Genomic DNA, 19,350 nt, shown 5'->3' on the forward strand with positions numbered 1-19,350 from the left:
AGAAATGAAAAGGTCCTCCCTAGTTTTGGGAAAATCCAGAAAGGCAGGATGGAACAGGGCTTGCAGGCCAGAGCAGGACCATTCTGCCACAATCCTAAAATACACGGGAGGGTGAATTTGAATAACAGAATAAGAAGCACAAAGAAGTGGGCAGCAGGAGGTACCGAGCTCATTCCCCACCTGTGCTTTCTCCATTAAACCACTTGTGCCTGGACTGGGGACCAGCTCTGGGGGTGGGAAAGGGTAGAGAGATGGCACAGATACACATGTTGGGGAGAATTAGCCACAGCTTTATTAATTACAGGTTCCCTCAGGCCTTGACACACAGCATAGGCTGGGGACAGTGGGTGGAAATAACAACCCATCTATTATCACCACCTTCCAGAACTTGCCTGTTGGAGTAACCAAGGACAGAGCGCTGGTGTTAGGGCTGGAAGCATCAGAAACTATCCCCTAACCATCACCATCTTCATGGGAGTGTGGCCAGTGCACCAGTCCTGAGGTTGGCTGTCCTAAGCCCTCACCCCAAGAGCCCTTTAAGATTACTCCCCTTTTGGTCATGCAGGGATCCCAAACTGCCCAAAGTCATCCTTGCCCCCACTCCTGGACACAAATGATGCCCCAGCTCCAGATTGGAGATATACTTCTCTTAGCTTCTTTTTCTCTGTCAAGCCTAGCACATGATTAATTTTCATCTACCAAGAGGAAAAACGGCTGCAAGAGGGGTGGGGTTAGAGGGAGGAGACAAGAAAGCATAGGCATGTTGGGAAAATGTGGCACTCCTATTCATCTACCTCTATAGATTTTAAATTGCCCCTCTACACAACTTGTTTATAGGAAAGCTGGCACACAAGTAATGCAGCTTTAATGGATGGGTTTGCCCTTATAAAGCATCTGCAAGATACTGGCTTGACAAGGTTTACTAAGGGGGAGTAAACATGAACTGGAAAACAAAAACAGATATTAACATTAAATTCTGCAGGTCTTAGAAGTTAAAGCTATCAGACAACTATCAGACAAATTTTCCTATTTCTTAATTATCAGGGTTTTACAAAAGAAAACCAGGCTATTTTCCCATACTTCCTCAAGAAAGTTACCTTCATTCCAAGGCCTGCTCAACAGCTAATACTACATCTGCATTCTGTCACATAAAAATGGCCATCTGTACCACATCAATACCTTAATTCTTGCTTGCAGCTGTGAAGTTAACTGTTCTCTCTTGCTTTTTTCACCTTTTACACCTTTGAATCTCATTGTACTTCTCAGAGCCTGAAGTCTGGGCATTTCTCCAGATGAATTCACCTGCTTTAAATTGTCTAAGCCTTAATAAAAAGGGTCTGCAGACATGCTTGCTCCAAATGTGTAACCATTTAGGGGTGGTAATGAATTGGACAGGAGCCTAGGATCATGCAGACCTTTCTTTATAATTCGGGACTAATTAAAAACACACTCTGCTCATTCCTGGACTACGTTACTTCTATCCCCTGATTTCTCCAGCTCCAACCAGTTATCTCATGAAATATTTTCTTTTGTTCTGGATGTAGATGTATTTTATTTGTAGTTATATGAAACATTATAAATGAAAATGTTTGTATTCCCACTGAAAGCCCATCAGAGAGGGTTTGGGCTTCATATATATGAACTGCAGTTCTTCTCACATCCTGGCACAATCCACATTATGCTCCTGATCAGAGAGAACAGCAAATGAAAGGAATGGGGAGCTCTGGATAACCATCGCTGCTGGCCTCTTTCCCCCTCTTGGCCTCTTTTTCTCTTGACAAAACTTGAATATCTTGAGGCACTACAAGAGCTGTTCTACAAATCACACAGTTCCTACCCAAAACTGTTCTCCGCATAGGAAATTACAAAAAATGAAAGGCACCACAAGCACAAAGAAATATCTCACTCAGCATATAAATCAGAAAACCTCGACCTGTTGCAGGCTTTCACCTATGGGATGAAAAACATGTGTGTGATCATCAATCATCACTTAAAAGTTTCATATATTTCATACAAATTAGAACATGTACAAAATGTTTAAATGTCCTTAGTGTGGTAATCATTTAAAAGAAAATGTTTAAATTGGCTTTGAGTAAACAGAATATTTTAGTTGTGGGGGAAATAGCAGTGCAGAGATAGTAATGCTGTTACAAAAAAGAGTGAGGACCTGACAAATTACGCATTTGTGCAGTCAGAGGGGAACATCCCTTTAGTTTGATGAAGTATTAGGAGTCAAGGATCATAAACGTTTCCTCCCATTCTAATAATACTAGAACTAGGGGTTGCCTAAGAAAATTGATTGGTAGTAGGTTTAGGACAGTCAAAAAAAATATTTCTTCACACAGTGTCAATTATTATAAGGACTTTGCTGCCATAAAATGTGGCAACAGTTGCTTGATTAAATGTCTTTGAAAGGGAATAAAATAAATAAACAGGCACTAGACCTGACAAGAGCAATTGGTCATGATAAGTAAATAGAAGTTGCACATCACTGCAGGCAGCAACAGATGCAATGTCCAGCTTGTGAGTTTCATTTGAGGCATCTTGTTGGCTGCTATGGTAAATAGGATGCAGGTAGGTGGTCAGTTGGTCTCATCCAGAAGGGCTTTTATTATATTACAGACCCTCTATTTATATTTTAATAGACTATGTCAATGAGCTGTTGCAATAAAACCACAGATTATAACAGCAGCATGCTTAATCCATTACCTCACACCAACGGCAGCATAATTGTCTCAAGTGTAATAGAGCTATTCTGCCTCCCTTGTACAGTTCAGCTTTGAGACAAAACACAGAAGCCAGCGACTTCCCTTTAGTTTTATGGGCTGTTTATCAAATTAGAAGTCAAGAATATACTGCTATAACATCTATACTAACAAACACTCTTAATGAGAAGTTTTGTTAATAACCTAGAGAACACTTTGAATACAAATTGTTTTCCTCCATTAATTGAAATGTCTCCATAGAGAAAATTATCCATACTATACCAAGACCAAGGGAGGGAAAGTAGCATGGTATAGCCTGATCCTGTCACAGTAAATTGTAAGACTGTACAAATTACTTACAAAAAACTGAACTAACCACCAGTCTTTAAATAAGAAGCTATATTGTTAAGTATGTTAGGATCAATGCTTCTCTTGAACAGTGTCCTGACATTTCTTAATTTGCACATTGCCTGAGTTATTCCATGTATGAAATATTTCAGTCCACATATATCTTGTCAGTGCTAACTGCATTGCCTGAGGAACTTCAGGAATAAAAAGGTGAAACAGTCCAAATGACTTATTTAAAATTAAACCTTAAGGGTGGGTTGAACTTTTAGCTTAATTTTTCAGTATAATTAACTCCCATATTCTTTGAAGAATACTGTTATAGTTTCTATGTTTAAAAAAGAGAATCATTCTGATCTGGAATGTTATCACCCATTTAATCTGCTTTCTTGTTTAGGGAAATTATAGTCTTCTGATTTGTCACATCTTTTGTTGGACTCTATGGAGTCTAGCAATGTTTTAGGGTGGGAACCTATCAGTTTTAGAAGATGGTGTAAACCTTGGACCACTGTTTGATTCTTTCCCATCTAGTTGAAAAATATATTTCATTCCTCCCCCACCCCCCAAGTGTCTTGTATGCTGGATTTATGGATCTCAGAGAAGAATATGACAGTATTGCCACAAGCAGACTCTGGAATAAATTAATCTGCTATGCATAGGATATTATTGTGGTTGACTGAGGTGTCCATGCCAGCCAGAGGACAAAGGCTCCACTGTAAAATCGAGAGCAACTTGTCTAAAATCTTCCCAACTGACAAGAACGTTTGGCAAGGATGTTTATTAGAGCACTTTTTGATCAATTTATATTTAAATTATTTGTCCAATTTTCTTGGTAAAAACTGTCACTCTTCCTCATTAAGCAAGGAGATTTTACTCCTGTTTTATGCAGATGACACAGTTTTGTTGTCTTGCTTCTGTGTTGGGCTCCAGAGGTTATTAAACAAATTTGCCATTTACTGTTTGCCATCTGAAGGTTTAGAAATCTGAAGGTTTAGAAATTAACTACAGTAAATGCAAGGTGTTACTATTTTACAAAAAACTGAACCCTCCTGTACACCAGTGGTCTACAGATGGTATTCAAATTCAACAAGTGAAAGAGCTTGGGATTTTTTTGGTCTCACTATCTGAATTAGTTATTTCATCAAAAGGCTATTCTGAAGGCTAGACCTTGTATTGATTGTATATTAATATTTTTCAGGCATTGTAGGGGGTATTATATTCTTGGGGTGACCCAAGTTTTTAATATGAAAATCATTTTGTTTTTTGGGGTTGCCATTTGGATTCAACTGGTAAATGAATCTTTCAACATTCCTTTAATTTGCTTTGTTCGTAAATTGACTAACATTCCTAAATGTGTAGGTGGAGTTTCATTATGTGCCAAATTGGGTCAATTATTCTTGGAAGCTAGAGCTTGGCAGTTGATTTTCCATTTCTATTTTAAAGTGTTTTTTAGTTATTCTGGATATTTTAGCTCTGATAAAAGCAGATTCTTTCATCTCCTCCTGGTTTAAGATTTTTGACTCAAATTTGATTTAAGTCTTGACATGATTCAGGAACTTGATCCTACAGCTGTAAAATTCTTTATTAGGAAACATATCCAGGATATGGATTATTTGGATATATGGTTTTGTACCTGCAGGGTTTGTTCTTCCAAATTATATTAGAGCTTTTTTACTCAGTTAAGTACACAACCCGCCGCTTAATGAATGGTAGATTAATTAGGACCCCTTTTTCTGAGTATTTGTGTGACTGTTCATTACAGAAGACTGGTACATTGGTGCATATTTTATTGGAATGCCCCTTGCATGCAACTCCTAAGAATCTATTTTAATGTATTAGTGGGATAATATTTACTTTTTACATCACTAAAAGATAATCTTATTCCTTTTATCTGAAAGATCTCCTAATATTACCGTGGTTGTTGCTAATTTTTCACTGTTTGGGCATAATATCTCAAAGATGATATTTATCAGAGAAGGATACCTGACTGTTCAAGATATTTGACTGAAAAAGCTTTAGTCAGATTGAAGGGAATGGAAGGGAAGGAAAGGAAAGGAGGCTCTCCCACTTAAACCACCATTTTCTATTTAATTCTACTTTGAATACTAGGCAAATTTCAATTTTATGTAATATTTGATGTGTCACTGTTAGTATTTTCAAGCTTTAGGTTCTTTCATACTTTAGGTTTAGGTAGTTCTCTTTCTTTACCTTTCAGAAGCCACAAAGATAAATTTTGTACTCTCATCCACCATTGTGCCTACTCTCTCTACTGTAAGGCATAATGTCTTGTGGGTATTGTAATATTTTATGCAATTCATAGGACTCCTGGAGTTTGACGATTAGGATTACATTGATTTAATGCATTTTATTTCATATGACTATACAGGTTTTTAGTGTACACTTACTATGCTATTTCTATAACTATTTTAATTGATAGATCCAAGTAGTCACTCATGTTGGTCTGAAGTAGTAGAACAAAATAGGAGTCAATTTGCACCTTTAAGACCAACTTAGTTTTATTCAGAATGTAAGCTTTCGTGAACTCTCTAAGCACACTTCATCAGATGAGGAATCCGGTACAGTAAGCAAAGCCACACATAGCTGGTAGTCAGTGGCTCAGAATGCAAACTGGTAATAATGATAATAATAATATTTATTTATATTCCGCCCTCCCCGCCGCAGCAGGCTCAGGGTGGCTCACAAAATATGGCATAAATACAAGGTTACAATAATATAACATATCATACAATATACAATTCACAATATTTGCTATTACATTAAAAACATTATAATTAAAACCATCAATTAATTAAATTCTAACATTTTCAGATGCTATATTCTAGATGTTCTCCTCTTGTTATTTAAGATGACCATATATAATAGGCTAGAATCCACATTAAGAGAAGGCCAGCTGAAAGAGTAGTCTTGCAGGCGCTACGGAATTGAACAAGACTCCACAGGGCCCGCACCTCATCTGGTAGTTGGTTCCACCAGTGTGGAGCTGCAAGTGAAAAGGCCCTTTCTCTCATAGTCTCTCGTAGCCGCCCTGAGCCTGCTTCGGTGGGATAGGGCGGGATATAAATCGAATTAAATAAATAAATAAATAAATAAATAAATTTGGCCTCCTTCGGTCCAAGGATTGTCAAAAGATTTTGTGCACCTGATCTCAGTACTCTCTGGGGCACATATAGGAAGAGACGGTCCCTAAGGTAGGCAGGTCCTCAGCCATATAGGGCTTTAAAGGTAATAACCAGCACTTTGTAACAAATCCAGTATACAATTGGCAGCCAGTGCAGTTGCGCAGCCTCAGCTGTATGTGCTCCCACTTCGGAAGCCCCAGTAACAGCCTGGCCGCTGCATTCTGCACTAGCTGCAGTTTCCAGGTTCAGCACAACGGCAGCCCCATGTAGAAGGCATTACAGTAATCCAACCTTGAGGTGACAGTTGCATGGATCACTGTTGCCAAGTCGTCACGCTCTAGGAAGGGAGCCAGCTGCCTCGCCTGCCTAAGGTGAAAAAAGTGGATTTAGCAGTGGCTGCTATCTGGGCCTCCATTAACAAGGAAGGCTCCAGTAGCACTTTCAATGGTGCACTGTCAAAAACTGGAAGGGGGATTTCCCTTCCCAGACTGCCACGACTCAGGAAAAGGACCCGTCTTCGCTGGATTCAACTTCAACCTACTCAGCCTGAGCCAACCTGCCATGGCTTGCAATGCCAGGTCCAGATTTTTTGAGGCGCAGTCAGGCCGGCCATCCATTAGTAAATAGAGCTGGGTGTCATCAGCATATTGATGACACCCAAGTCTGTACCTCCGGGCAATCTGGGCAAGGGTGCACATGTAGATGTTAAACAACATTGGAGAGAGCACTGCCACAATCTAGCGAGTGCCTCTGGGACAGTTCTCCCCCGATCACCACCCTTTGTCCCCGACCATCAAGGAAAGAGGAAAGCCATTGCAAGCCCAAATTCTCTATGGTATCCCTATATGGATCTCAGCATTTACCAGGAAAGTGGAGGGCATTCAAGCCTCATTCTTTAGACAAATTCTTAGTATCCTACTTTTAAATCTGACCATGTATGAATGCATCTGTAAGCTTGATTTCATTTTGATTTTATCTCCAATGTTTAAATTTTTATATTCTGTGTATTTTTATTTGCAACTGTTATGCCTTTAAAGGTTTGGTATGGATACATTCCATTGCAAGGCCAACCCCAGAATCCCTGTGTCAGCGAGGTGGCAGATCAGCAACCGATGGTCGACCGTATCAAACACAGCTGATAAATCCAACAACATCAGTACTGCCATGCTGCCTCAATCCAGATGCCTCTGGAGGTCATCCACCATGGAGACCAGCACTGTCTCTGTCCCATGACCCGGGTGAAAGCCAGACTGGTGAGGTTCTAAGACTGAAGCATCATCCAGAAAACTCTGCAACTGTAGCACTACTGCCCTCTCAATAATTTTACCCAAAAATGGTAAATTTGAGACCGGCCGATAATGTGCCAATTCGGCCGGATCTGATGTTGCCTTTTTCAAGAGAGGGTGGACCACAGCCTCTTTAAGAGGTGTTGGAAAACGCCCCTCTGAGAGGGATCTGTTTACAATGTCCCATATAGGACATCTAAGTTCCCTCCGGCAAGATTTAATTAGCCAGGAGGGACATGGGTCCAAATCGCAAGTTGTTGGGCGTACAGTAGAGAGGATTCCATCAACTTCCTCCAAGCTAAGTGTGTCGAAGTGATCCAGAACTGAACCGGAAGACAGGCACGGAGCCTCGAGTTCTTGTACTGTATCCAATGTGACGGGAAGGTCGTGGCGAAGTGATGTGATTTTATCTGCAAAAAATTTCATAAAAACCTCACAGCCAATCTCTAAATACCTAGCATTTGGCCTGCCTTGAGGCAGTGTTGTAAGATTCCGAATTATCCTAAACAATTGTGCCGGGCGTGAATTTGCAGACGCAATCTTGGCTGCAAAGTAGTTCTTCTTTGTGGCTTTGACAGTCATCTCATAGGATCTCATAAACTCTCTATAAGATGTTCTAGTCGCTTTGTCTTGAGTACGCTGCCATTGCCTCTCTAACCGTCTGAGCCCTTGTTTCTGCTGTCACAGCTCTGGGGTTTACCACAGAGCCAGCTTAACATGAGGGCACAGAGGGCATCGAGGTGTGATCTCATTGATGTCCCTGGATAGTCAGCCATGTCAAGACTCAACCAGATCATCAAGGGAATCGCCAGGGATCCTGCAGAGCCATTTGGAACCGCTCAGGGTCCATCAGACTCTGCAGGCAAGCCAAAATAGGCTCTCTGCCCAAACAGACTTGGGGTGGAGCATCTACATGAGCCTTGAGGGCAAAGTGGTCCAACCATGGCACCGCCTCTGCAGTAATACCGTCCACCAAAACGCCGGCTGCAAAGACCAAATCTAACATATGCCCCACCTGGTGAGTGGGTGTTGTAACAAACTGGGAGAGCCCCAGTGTCCCCATGGATGACACTAGGTCTATCGCCTGACTGGAGGTCGCGTCATCGGCATGGACATTGAAATCACCCAGGATCAAAAGCCTTGGGTACTCCAATGCCCAGTCTGTTACAGCCTCCATCAGGGATAGTAAGGCATTGGCCGCTGTGTTAGTTGGACGGTACACCAGCCAGATCACCAACTGCTCTCTCACATTCCATGCCAGACCAGCACATTCTATACCATTGATCGTTGGGGCTGGGAGAGCCCGGAAGGAGAAATCTTCTCGTACAAATAGCATCACTCCTCCCCCCCACCCGCTAGTCCGTGATTTGTGAAAGACCGAGTTTCCTGGGGGAGCCATCTGGGAGAGAGCTACAGTCTCCCCATTTCTCACCCAGGTCTCGGTCATGCAAGCCAGGTCCACATCCTGCTTAAGCAGGAACTCCCTAAGGATTGAGGTCTTATTATTTATGGACCTGGCATTACATAACACCAATGACAGAGGTGAGCAATTCCGCTTGACCCTTCTACCTGTCACTGTTGGGATGGGACACAGACTGGAAGGGGGCCGAGCACTATTTTGTCTCGGCCTCCTTCCTTTATAATTCTGTCTGCTCCCATCGTCATATCTTCCCCTCCCCAGGAGCACTGGAATCCCCAAGTCAGGCATCCTCACTGGTCTCCGCTATAGCCTCAACCAACGTGGATATGTCCTCACTCACCACCTTATTCCAGATATTAAACTTCCAACCTCTCCCCTCCCTCACCAATCTGATTTGGCTAGTTTACTAATAATTTAATCTAATAGTTAAATTAATTTAAAATCCCAACCCTGCAATTTCCGCTCTAATTGATTAGCTAAAAATTTCTTGATTTTTTCGATAGCTCCTTAATAGGTAAAACCCTCCCAATCAATACCCTCCTTCAATTAATTTGCCAAAAAATATAAAGTTCATCAGAAGCCAAACAATTAACTAATAATCCAATTAATTAACTAATAACAATTTCATCACAATCAATTTAGTAGCTAGCAATACATTCCACTTTCATATTGGCGAGTGGGAAAAGGTTAAAATGTCATTAGATAAGAGCGCTGTGGTGCTTAAAGTGCAAAATGTTTTCCTTCTATTAAAGCGCAGAACGTTCTTAAAGTGCGGTTGTTCGTAAAATGTTCTTAAAGTGCGGTAGTGCTGTCCAAAACCCATATGGACCTCCGCACAGCTCAGGCGACCCGGGGGGGTGAAAGCCTCCCCCGTGTCCTCCCCAGCTGCATGGTTGAGCCCTTCCGGTTCCCAGCTGAAAATAGACACCTCCCAACTGCTTACAGATTCTGCCACCATCCCGGGGTCACAGCCCAGCTGCCCCACGATTCAACATACCAGGCCTCCACATGTCACTTGGACCCCCAACAGGGCCTTGCAATCGTGGGGCTCCCAGCCATCGACTCGACAGGCAGTCTGCACCCCAACGAACGCCAGCGACACACAGGGAAGGTATCCACAAGGATGGAACACTCCGGGAGAGAGGGAAAACCCATCACTCCACCAGAAGGTAGCCAGAAAAAAGGAGAAACTCCACCAAACAGCAACCATTCACCACACCGTATTCTGTCTCCGCCACCCAGCAGCTCATCCCTCCAAATTCTCCTGGCAGTGGAGTTGTGGTAATTTTGCCCCCTTTCTCTTCCTCAGTACAGTTCCCATGTATGCCCACAGGTCCTACAACCCAGGCAATCAACTTTCCCAGGGTCAGAAAGGACTGCTTGGAACAAGAGAAAGATATGCAGTTCTTACATCCAGGGATGTCTGGATCCAATGTATCGACTGCACTAATATATTGAGTCTAGAACTGAGTTTACTGAAGATCTCAATGTTTATTTGGAAAAATGTCAAGATATTATTAGCTATAATCATCAAGGGAAAAACAACAGCAATTAACCATCTTCATGCCTGCACTATGTGTTTGAATGTTTTTTATTTTTACTTTAACATTAATTTTTGCCTACTCACTTAGGGGCTCAGTATTTGCCTGCTATGGTATTCAAGGGAGGATGCAGTTCTTCCCAAAAACAACAACCACCCTCAGAAAAGAGAAAGCATGGCAAAATTGTCCATCTATTGGTGGGCCTTATTTCCCTTAGTTGATACTTTAGAAATATTTTGACATCTACCAAAATACAAAAAAGGCCAGGAAGCCACAGCAAGACTCACGCCAAATAGAAATGGGAATGGGAAATTGCACAAACGGCGCTGTTCATTTTCATCTGAGACCTTTTTCAGTGGCAGTCCCTGCCATGTGGAATGCCCTCCCTGAAAGCATCAGGGCCCTGCAGGACTTGCAACAATTCCGCAGGGCCTGTAAGACAGAATTATTTAAACTAGTGTTTAATAAATAACGAGGGGGCGACCACCATCTCACCACCCTAGAGTACTGTCACTGAAACCACCCCAGTACAAATTTAGAGTGCCAAAGAATTATCTTATAACATTGTCAGATGCAATGCTCAACAAGGACTAAAACCCGCCATTTGGATCCTAGTGACTGCATTGGAAATTATACTATATTTTTAAATTGTTTTGAACTGCCAAATTGTTTTAATGATTTTATTGGATCTTGTTTTTAATATGTTTTGTCAATTGTTGTTAGCCACCCTGAGCCCGCTAGAGGAGGGCGGGATATAAATGCAATAAATAAAAAGAATTAAAAAGAAGATATTGGATTTATATTCCGCCCTCCACTCCGAAGAGTCTCAGAGCGGCTCACAATCACCTTTACCTTCCTCCCCCACAACAGACACCCTGTGAGGTGGGTTGGGCTGGAGAGGCCTCTCACAGCAGTTGCCCTTTCAAGGACAACTTCTGCCAGAGCTATGGCTGACCCAAGGCCATTCCAGCAGGTGCAAGTGGAGGAGTGGGGAATCAAACCCGGTTCTCCCAGATAAGAGTCTGCACACTTAACCACTACACCAAACTGGCTAAGATAATTGTTAAAATAGATTAATATTATTTGAACTTTATTATAATGGATTCCCAATGGGAAAAAAAAAGAAAAGTTGTGAAGTGAGTAAACATGCACACATACCATTTCTTCTCCATCAAACTGCTCATTGTACAATCCAGAATCCTCTTGTGCTGCCTTCTGAATGATATTTCTGCAGACTAGCCATATAGTCAGACTGGCAATGAACATACCGATATCAGGAACAAAAATTCTAATGGCATTGCCAGCATCTGCCCCTTTAACACTGAAGGAAATTAAAAAAGAGAAAATCAATGTAATTTTTCATTCCAGTATTTAAGTCTAGTGTGACAGTACTTTTTAGTAGAAGGAATAACCGAAAGAATAAGTATTTGTGCTTGTTTTCTACCAGTATATTGTAAATGAATTATACTTGGGCTGTGCTGCTTCTGTTGGAATATGAGTTGGAGAAGAGAAAAACTAGTGCTATAGTATAACAGGCAAACACATTAATATTCTTATGCAAACAAGTAATCCTGTTTTCAAGTGCATACTCACGTGAGTAAAATAAGTATGAACTACAAAATATTCATCTGCAGCAAAGTCTGTAGCTGATATCAAGAAACCACCTGATTCTACATATTGGCACAACTCAGAAGGCATATGTAACTCTCAGCCTTACCACTCAATGCAATCTCTCTCAAACTTAAAGGTGCAGGTAGGTTACACAGTCATTGGTTCATCTCCCATCTTATCCCTGTTCCTTTTTTTCAAGAGTACTTCTGACCTTTTTACACACCAGGACCCCACTTTCTTTCCCAGAGACACTGCCTGACAAGGCAACAATCTTCCATTTCATCTGCCCCTCATCCAGATATTTCCCTGAGCTATTTGGTTATGGAACGAAGTACTGATTCCCTTTCATACTCCTACTATGTATATATGTATCCAGGCTGAAGGCTAACTGGTTTATGTGCATAGTTTCTTCCTCTGAGAGAATTCACTCTCAGTCAGAAATGAGTTAACATTTATTCAAAACTTCAAACAATACTGGAGTAATATAGGCACATAGATAGATTTCTCAGCACCTGGAACTTCAAATCCCTGTCTTCATTCTTACAGTCTTTTCAGCTACAAACTACCTTTCCAACAGCCAGCTTCTGACATGCTCTTTCACTCACAAGTACGGATGGGCATGAACCAAATTATGAACCAGGTTTTGTTCTGTCCATGAACTGCTATGGTTTTTCCAGCGGTTTGTTCAGTTCATGGTCCCCCTTCTTTCTTTAGAGTTAAGCTGTCTCAGCGGCACACCTCCACAAATGAAGGGAAGGCAAATTGCCCTCCCCATCACCATCTTCAGGATGAGAGCATGCGTAGACTGTGGACCTGTAGTATGCATGATCTGTAGCTGTCCATCTTAATGCCAACATGCTATGAGTTGTATCATGAGAGCTGTTTGCATGTAGACATTGTTCCAGCGACAGCAGTTGAACCCTTCATCTGAGTTGCCTCTGGTTTCTCCACACAGGATTATGCTAAGCACATCCTAACATCTTGGACAACAGAATAGGCCATGGGTCTGCCCTGCAATCTGACTGTGCATAGTATATGGATAGTGTGTGTGCACTAGATTGGAAGCCTGACTAAATGCAGAGGCAATGGAGTGCAACATTATGATTGGTATCTCTGTTGGTGTTGCTATGCTGGCTTTTGTTTTTGCCAGTTGTTGATAGTGCTGTTTCAGTGAGTATATAGGAATGAAATATTGCACTAGCATTAGCTGAACAAAGTTCGTCCAGTGGCACCTTTAAGATGAACAAAGCTGTGAGTATAGCAGGCAAGCTGGCACAGATGGTAAACAAACTTGCTTTGGGCACAAATCAAAAGAGATGTGTATGGACAGAATTCCTGCCATGTTCTTATTGAAACCCTTTTAGGTTAAAAAGTGCAGGAATCAGAGGGGTTTTTCCCCTTTCAAATGTATCAAATTTACTGGCAGAAGTACTGAATTACATTTACAAAAGGATTCAAGGTGTCATTTTCAAAGTGGAAGCCTAAAATGTTAAAATGCAAAGCAACACAGCGGTTCTCACTTTTCAAAATAATGATTAAACAGAAAACTGCCAGCTAGTTGAACAGTGTCTAAAACATCAATCCAATCTGTTGATTTTTCATATTACTTGCACAATCCCAATTATGAATTCATCTCAACAATGTATTTTGTATTTGAGAGTTCAAAAATAAGTATACATAAAATACTCAACCTGAAGAGCTTTAAAACTTCACTCTGGCTGTATTCCAACATCATGGCAAACTCTATTTAAACAGAGATTTGTGGGCATCAGGAATGATCATTTGCTATGACATCCAAATGCAGGCACCTCACTAAAGTGGAATGGTTTTCTCCTCACGGCCTTGTATCCTATTAAGCCTTATGCCTGCTGAGGGTAAACCAATTTGTTGAGGCACCTGAATTGAGACATCTTGGCAAACTGGTGCTGATTTTTTTTAAAGGAAATGTTCAATCATGCTCCCTAACAGGAAGGAGGAGAAGGAATGTGGGAAGAGTGAGGGAAGCATGTTGGCATACCAAACAGACTGTGACTGTGCCTGGTACTGACAACCTTCTGTTTAATTGAGTGTTTGTTGTGACATCTGAATGCAGGCACTGTTTAACAAACAGGAAGTGTGACTGGAAGAAACACTCTTCCTCTGGTAAGTGAATTAATTGCAAAACATGATGGACTTCCCAACAGAATGAATCACAAACCCAAATGAGACCTCAGATGCTTTGTTTCAAAATATATATATCTGAAAAGGGTTTTCAGTAAGCCTATTTTTCCTGGTGCTCCATTACTCGCTCATTTGATGGTGCTGGATGGCAAGCCATTCCCAGTACAGAATGCAAGTAAGGAAAAAAAAATGCCCCCAGTAAGGTGGTCGCTAAGGTGTTGTAGCAACAGAAATTCCATCTTTGCCAAGGATCTATTAACCAGACCCATAATATTAATTCCCAACGATTAGTTTGGTGAGCAACATGTATCTCCAGCAATAAAGCTGTCAGCTTGAAAAAATTGTGGATATAATTTGGTTGTAAAAGAATTATGCTTTTTTGATCACAAACTAAATCATATTGGAAAACCACTAACAAATGTGCTTACACATGAAAGCTTATACTGTAAATAAACCTTTGTTGGTCTTAAAGGTGCCACTGGACTCAAACTTTTTTCTGCTGCTTCAGACCAACATGGGAACCCCCCTTAAAACTATTGTCCTAAAGTGTGCTTTTCTAAAGACTTCCTGAATTGCAGAAAATACAAGCCAAGGGGATCTTCCAAAAGATTTTGACCCCTATGTTGGGTAGGTAGTACAGGCAATCTTACCAAAGCCTGTGCATGATTTAACAGCAATCCCTCAAATCACATATTCATAGCACTTTTAAAGCCCCCTCCCCAGTGACATCATGGATAAAGGAGGAAATTGTTGAAGGGAGGGGATTCTCAGCCTCTCTCCGTTCCTGGAGTTCTGCTGTTCAACGTTCACAGATTTCACTGGAAAATTGTTAGAGTGAATACCTAGGAGCATAGAGGAAGTGAAGCCCAAACCAAATAATTTGAACACTTGTAAATATGTGTCTCTAAACATGTGCCATTGATTTCAAGCGACAGATTGTAGTTAAATTTGCAGTTAATTTTTATACTTCCAGCAGATGTTCAGTTTCAATCTGACTACGATAAAGTTCTCTTAACTGTTATCCAAAATTATCTTAATCTAAACTTAGCCTTACTGTTCAAAACTCTCTCAGATGATTTTATTGTGAACAGGATTGATTTAGATGAGAGAGTCATAATCCTTGTGACAGATTTAGCTTCGTTGCTGATGAGATGTGCTAAAGGAGATTATGTAATTAACTCACATGAAAACATATTACATTCTGCTGAAATCTATTATATCAGTTTAAAGAAAACTGAAGTCAAAGTAGCCAAGAGTTTAGAAGTCTCTTCTACTTGTCAACTGGGAGCATTCTGGAAGCACCCATGACTCTTGTGGTGCCATTAAAGGTGGTGAATGAATACAAAACTCAATTCATCCAATCCTGCCTTTATACCAGGAGGTGAGCAAGGCCTATACCCCTCTCCTGAGCCATTTTCTCTCCTCTTTCAGCAGCTATTAATCACATTTAGAAAAGAGTTCATCAACTTTCTACCTTTTGGTTACAGGCTTGCAAATGGAAAGTTTCTGACAAAACCGCCACCAGCTTGGCCTGTTTTATTGCCTGCCACAATCGTTGCCCAGTTTCTTTCCAGAATTTCTCTCCTAAGATTAGGAACAGCAAGTATAGGGAAAGAAGAAACAGGTTGCTTGAACGTGTACCTTCCCCCAGGAAACATATTGGTAGACAAAAGCAGATAACAGAAATATGCCACCAAGATAGTGAATGGAGCAGTTACATGAACCTAGCAGAAAGAAGAAACACTTTGGTGGCATAACTGCCCTTGGGCTAGGGAATAAGGAAAGGGACAAAGGGTATTATTCCTGCTTTAAATAAGGCTAGACAAAGTCTGGGAAGAAAAGACCATAGAGAAGAAGAGTACGAAGTCAAGTGTAGCAAGTCCCCCTGTGCTAATAAGCCCTCTAGTATAATTAACCTCTCTGACTAGCTTTGCCTATATTTACCTACATGAATAAGGCTTGCTAACTTGCCTGTCAGAATGGTAATTTGTGCTCAAGAGTGAAAAGATAAATGGGGGAAAGTAGGCTTTTTCTACTAGGGATTGTGATAAGAGACAGTTTAGGAATCCTATGTAAATTGCCTTAACTTCCTCAATGGAAGAAAGATGTGTTATGAAATAGAATCATAGAGTTTGAAGGGGTCTAGTTCAGCCTCTTGCTCAATGCAGGATCAGCCTACAGCATCCCTGACCAGTGTTCGTCCAGCCACTGCATAGAATCATAGGGTTGGAAAGGGCCATACAGTCCATCTAATCCAACCCCCTGCAATTAAGGTACAATACAATTAGGGTAGCCAATCCTCAGTTGGAGGCAGGGGATCCCTTGGTTTGGAGGCCCTCCTCCCACTTCAGGGTTTTCAGAAAGCATGGGGAGTTGAATGTCTGCTGGGCATGCCATTAAACCTCATGGAGACTGGTGCTGATAGGGGATAACAGAGAATTGATCCATTGGTACCTGGGGTGGTGGGAGACTGGTTTTTGAGGTAGAGGCACCAAAGTTTCAGCAAAGAATCTGGTTCCTCAATTCAACCACCCTCAAGTTTCACAAAGATTGGACTAGGTGATCCAATTCTGTGAGCCCCGAAAAAGGTGCCACCATCCTCCATTATTTCCAAGGAAGGGAAAGCATTTAAAAAGGAGTGCAGTCCCTTTAAATGTGATGGCCAGAACTACCTTGGGAGTTCAATCATGCTCGTCACAACCTTGCTTCTAACCCCCAAAGTCCCCAGGTATTTCTTGAGTTGAACCTAGCAACCCTAAATACAACAAATAAAGTTTGATAGGACTGGGCAGGGATTCCAAGATAGTCTTGGTAAGACCACAAAAAAAAAGCAAATGCAAGAAAAATAAAATGATATAGCAGCAACATGATACACAGCATTAAGGTTTTTGCTTGAACCCTGGATTTAATGAACACATTCTATCAAGCAGTCATTTCTACATTAACACATTGGAGAGGGATGGTGGCTCAGTGGTAGAGCATCTGCTTAGTAAGCAGAAGGTCTCAGGTTCAATCCCTGGCATCTCCAACTAAAAAGGGTCCAGGCAAGTAGGCATGAAAAACCTCAGCTTGAGACCTTGGAGAGCTGCTGCCAGTCTGAGTAGACAATACTGACTTTGATGGATCGAAGGTCTGATTCATTATAAGGCAGCTTCATATGTTCATATGTTTCAGTTTCAGTTAATTTCAATTTATATCCCACCCTTCCCGCCGAAGCGGCTCAAGGCGGCTCACAACATATAAAATCTAACATAAAATTTGGCTTTAAAATACATCAATTTACAACAATGGCTTTAAAAATACATCAATTTAGACAATTTAAAACAGTAGAATAATAAAACATATAGAACAAGTGATCTGCCAAAATGATACACTACATTACTACACATACACTACACTACACTACATGTTCAACACGGAACATATTTTATCAGCAGAAAAAAAACATCATGGAATTATAAATGTAACACTTATTTAAAATCTAGTATACACCTCAGCAGGCATAAAAATTCTAAGTCTCCTGAAGAAATTGTAAATCAATAGCTAGGCACCTACTTTGAAACTAAATGCACATCCAGTTCTCTGGACAGCTACATTGTGAACTTAAAAAAAATATGTTTGGCAAAAGTGCTCACCCACATATCAACCAAACATGTGCCAAATGTTTGCTTTCCAAACATCATTATGTGGAATACTACTATTTAACAACTTGAATGCACGTGCCAAGGTTGGCAGCCTCGTTACTGACATAAAGCATGCAACATTTATAGGACTGTGCTGCACACAAAAACCAGACCTGAGCCAAATTTAAATACGGTCACTCCCCTCTATACTTTTTCTCATGCCTCATTTGTTTTCCTATTCTGGACAAGCCAGGTGTTAATTGCAATAGCTAGGAGTAAAAATCCATCTACAACATGCTGAATAATGAGTGCCCTGGCACTACGATTCTGGAAGACAGGGGTACTTCCTGTTGAAAATGGTATGTTCAACGAGCTCAACATTAGCAGAGGGACAACTTTTGTATCTGTGCATTTCTCATGAGCCATCAATGTGCCTAATGCTCTAAAAATGAAGAATTGAAAACAAGGCAAGAGAGAGGACAGGAGAAGGCAAGGGGGAAACTAGGATAGTTTGATGTCATGACTGCAAAAATTATAACTTGCAGTAAAGCAAAAAACCCCAAGGGACTGGATAATCTTGAGAGAAAAGGAAAAAAAGAAAAAGAGGGTACACATTTTAAGAGATCTGAATGAAATTGTGATGAAGCACTCCTGATGTAATCTGGAAAGGAATTCCAAGAACAGAAATGGGGACAAAAATGATAAAAAGAGATACAGTTGAAATAAGTGGCCAACTTCAACCTTATAGACAACCAGAATGAAGCTGGACCTCTGAAGGAAAAGAGCAGAAGGCCATCAGCACAGTACAGAAGATATCCAAATCCAAAAAGCCACAGACAAAAGGAATGAAAATGTGCATTCCTACTGAGATTTACAATCTAGAAAGTGCCAGCTTTTTCAAAGTTATGGAAAAAGCTAGGCATTCTGAGCAGCACTTTATATCAGAAGCAGTTAGTGGCTTGGACTAGGTTGAAAAGGAGATGCTTGTTCAGGGTCTCCTGATGTGGAATCTTATCTTCACTCTTTCATCACCTAAGAAGATATTTGTTCTTGGTGTATTGAAAGCATTCTTTTAATTCAGAGAGAGAGCTGGATGACAGCACAGGGTGGATTCTCGTGTTTTCTACAAGCACAGAGGCAAGCCCCAGGCCAAAAAATCTTAATTTACTTAAAGTATTCTTTACAAGATCCTTACTGCAAACAGTAGCATCAATTCTGTGCTTTGAATTCAATACAGTGCAGACAGTGGGTACAAATGATATGATGTTCTATCTGCAACTACCTGAACAGTGGCAGACATGCCTGATTGCATGCTGAATGCACCCATTTGGGCAAGGAGCCCTGGTGCCAGCTGCACCAACACAGAAGCAGTGCTTTATGTTCTGCATCAGGATAATGCAAGGAAGGTCCAACAGAATGAACAGGTAGGTGGATGGGCAGTCAGGCTGGCTCCACAGGCTTTGATCTCTTCTTGTGTACACAAACTGCTCTGCAAAGGCTAGACAGACTGCTATCTCAG

The 19,350-nt window shown here is 41.1% G+C and overlaps 1 protein-coding gene across 1 annotated transcript in view; it reads right to left on the minus strand.

Annotated features, from left to right (window-relative positions):
- The window catches only part of PIEZO2 (piezo type mechanosensitive ion channel component 2), a 399,620-nt gene that overhangs the window by 168,219 nt on the left and 212,051 nt on the right, over positions 1-19,350 (minus strand). Inside the window, exon 5 of the mRNA XM_060244021.1 lies at positions 11,596-11,758. Coding sequence (XP_060100004.1) covers positions 11,596-11,758 — 163 coding nt within the window. The remainder of the gene's footprint in view (positions 1-11,595; positions 11,759-19,350) is intronic.

This window comes from Heteronotia binoei, chromosome 7, assembly GCF_032191835.1.
Source record: "Heteronotia binoei isolate CCM8104 ecotype False Entrance Well chromosome 7, APGP_CSIRO_Hbin_v1, whole genome shotgun sequence".
Taxonomy (NCBI): Eukaryota; Metazoa; Chordata; class Lepidosauria; order Squamata; family Gekkonidae; genus Heteronotia; species Heteronotia binoei.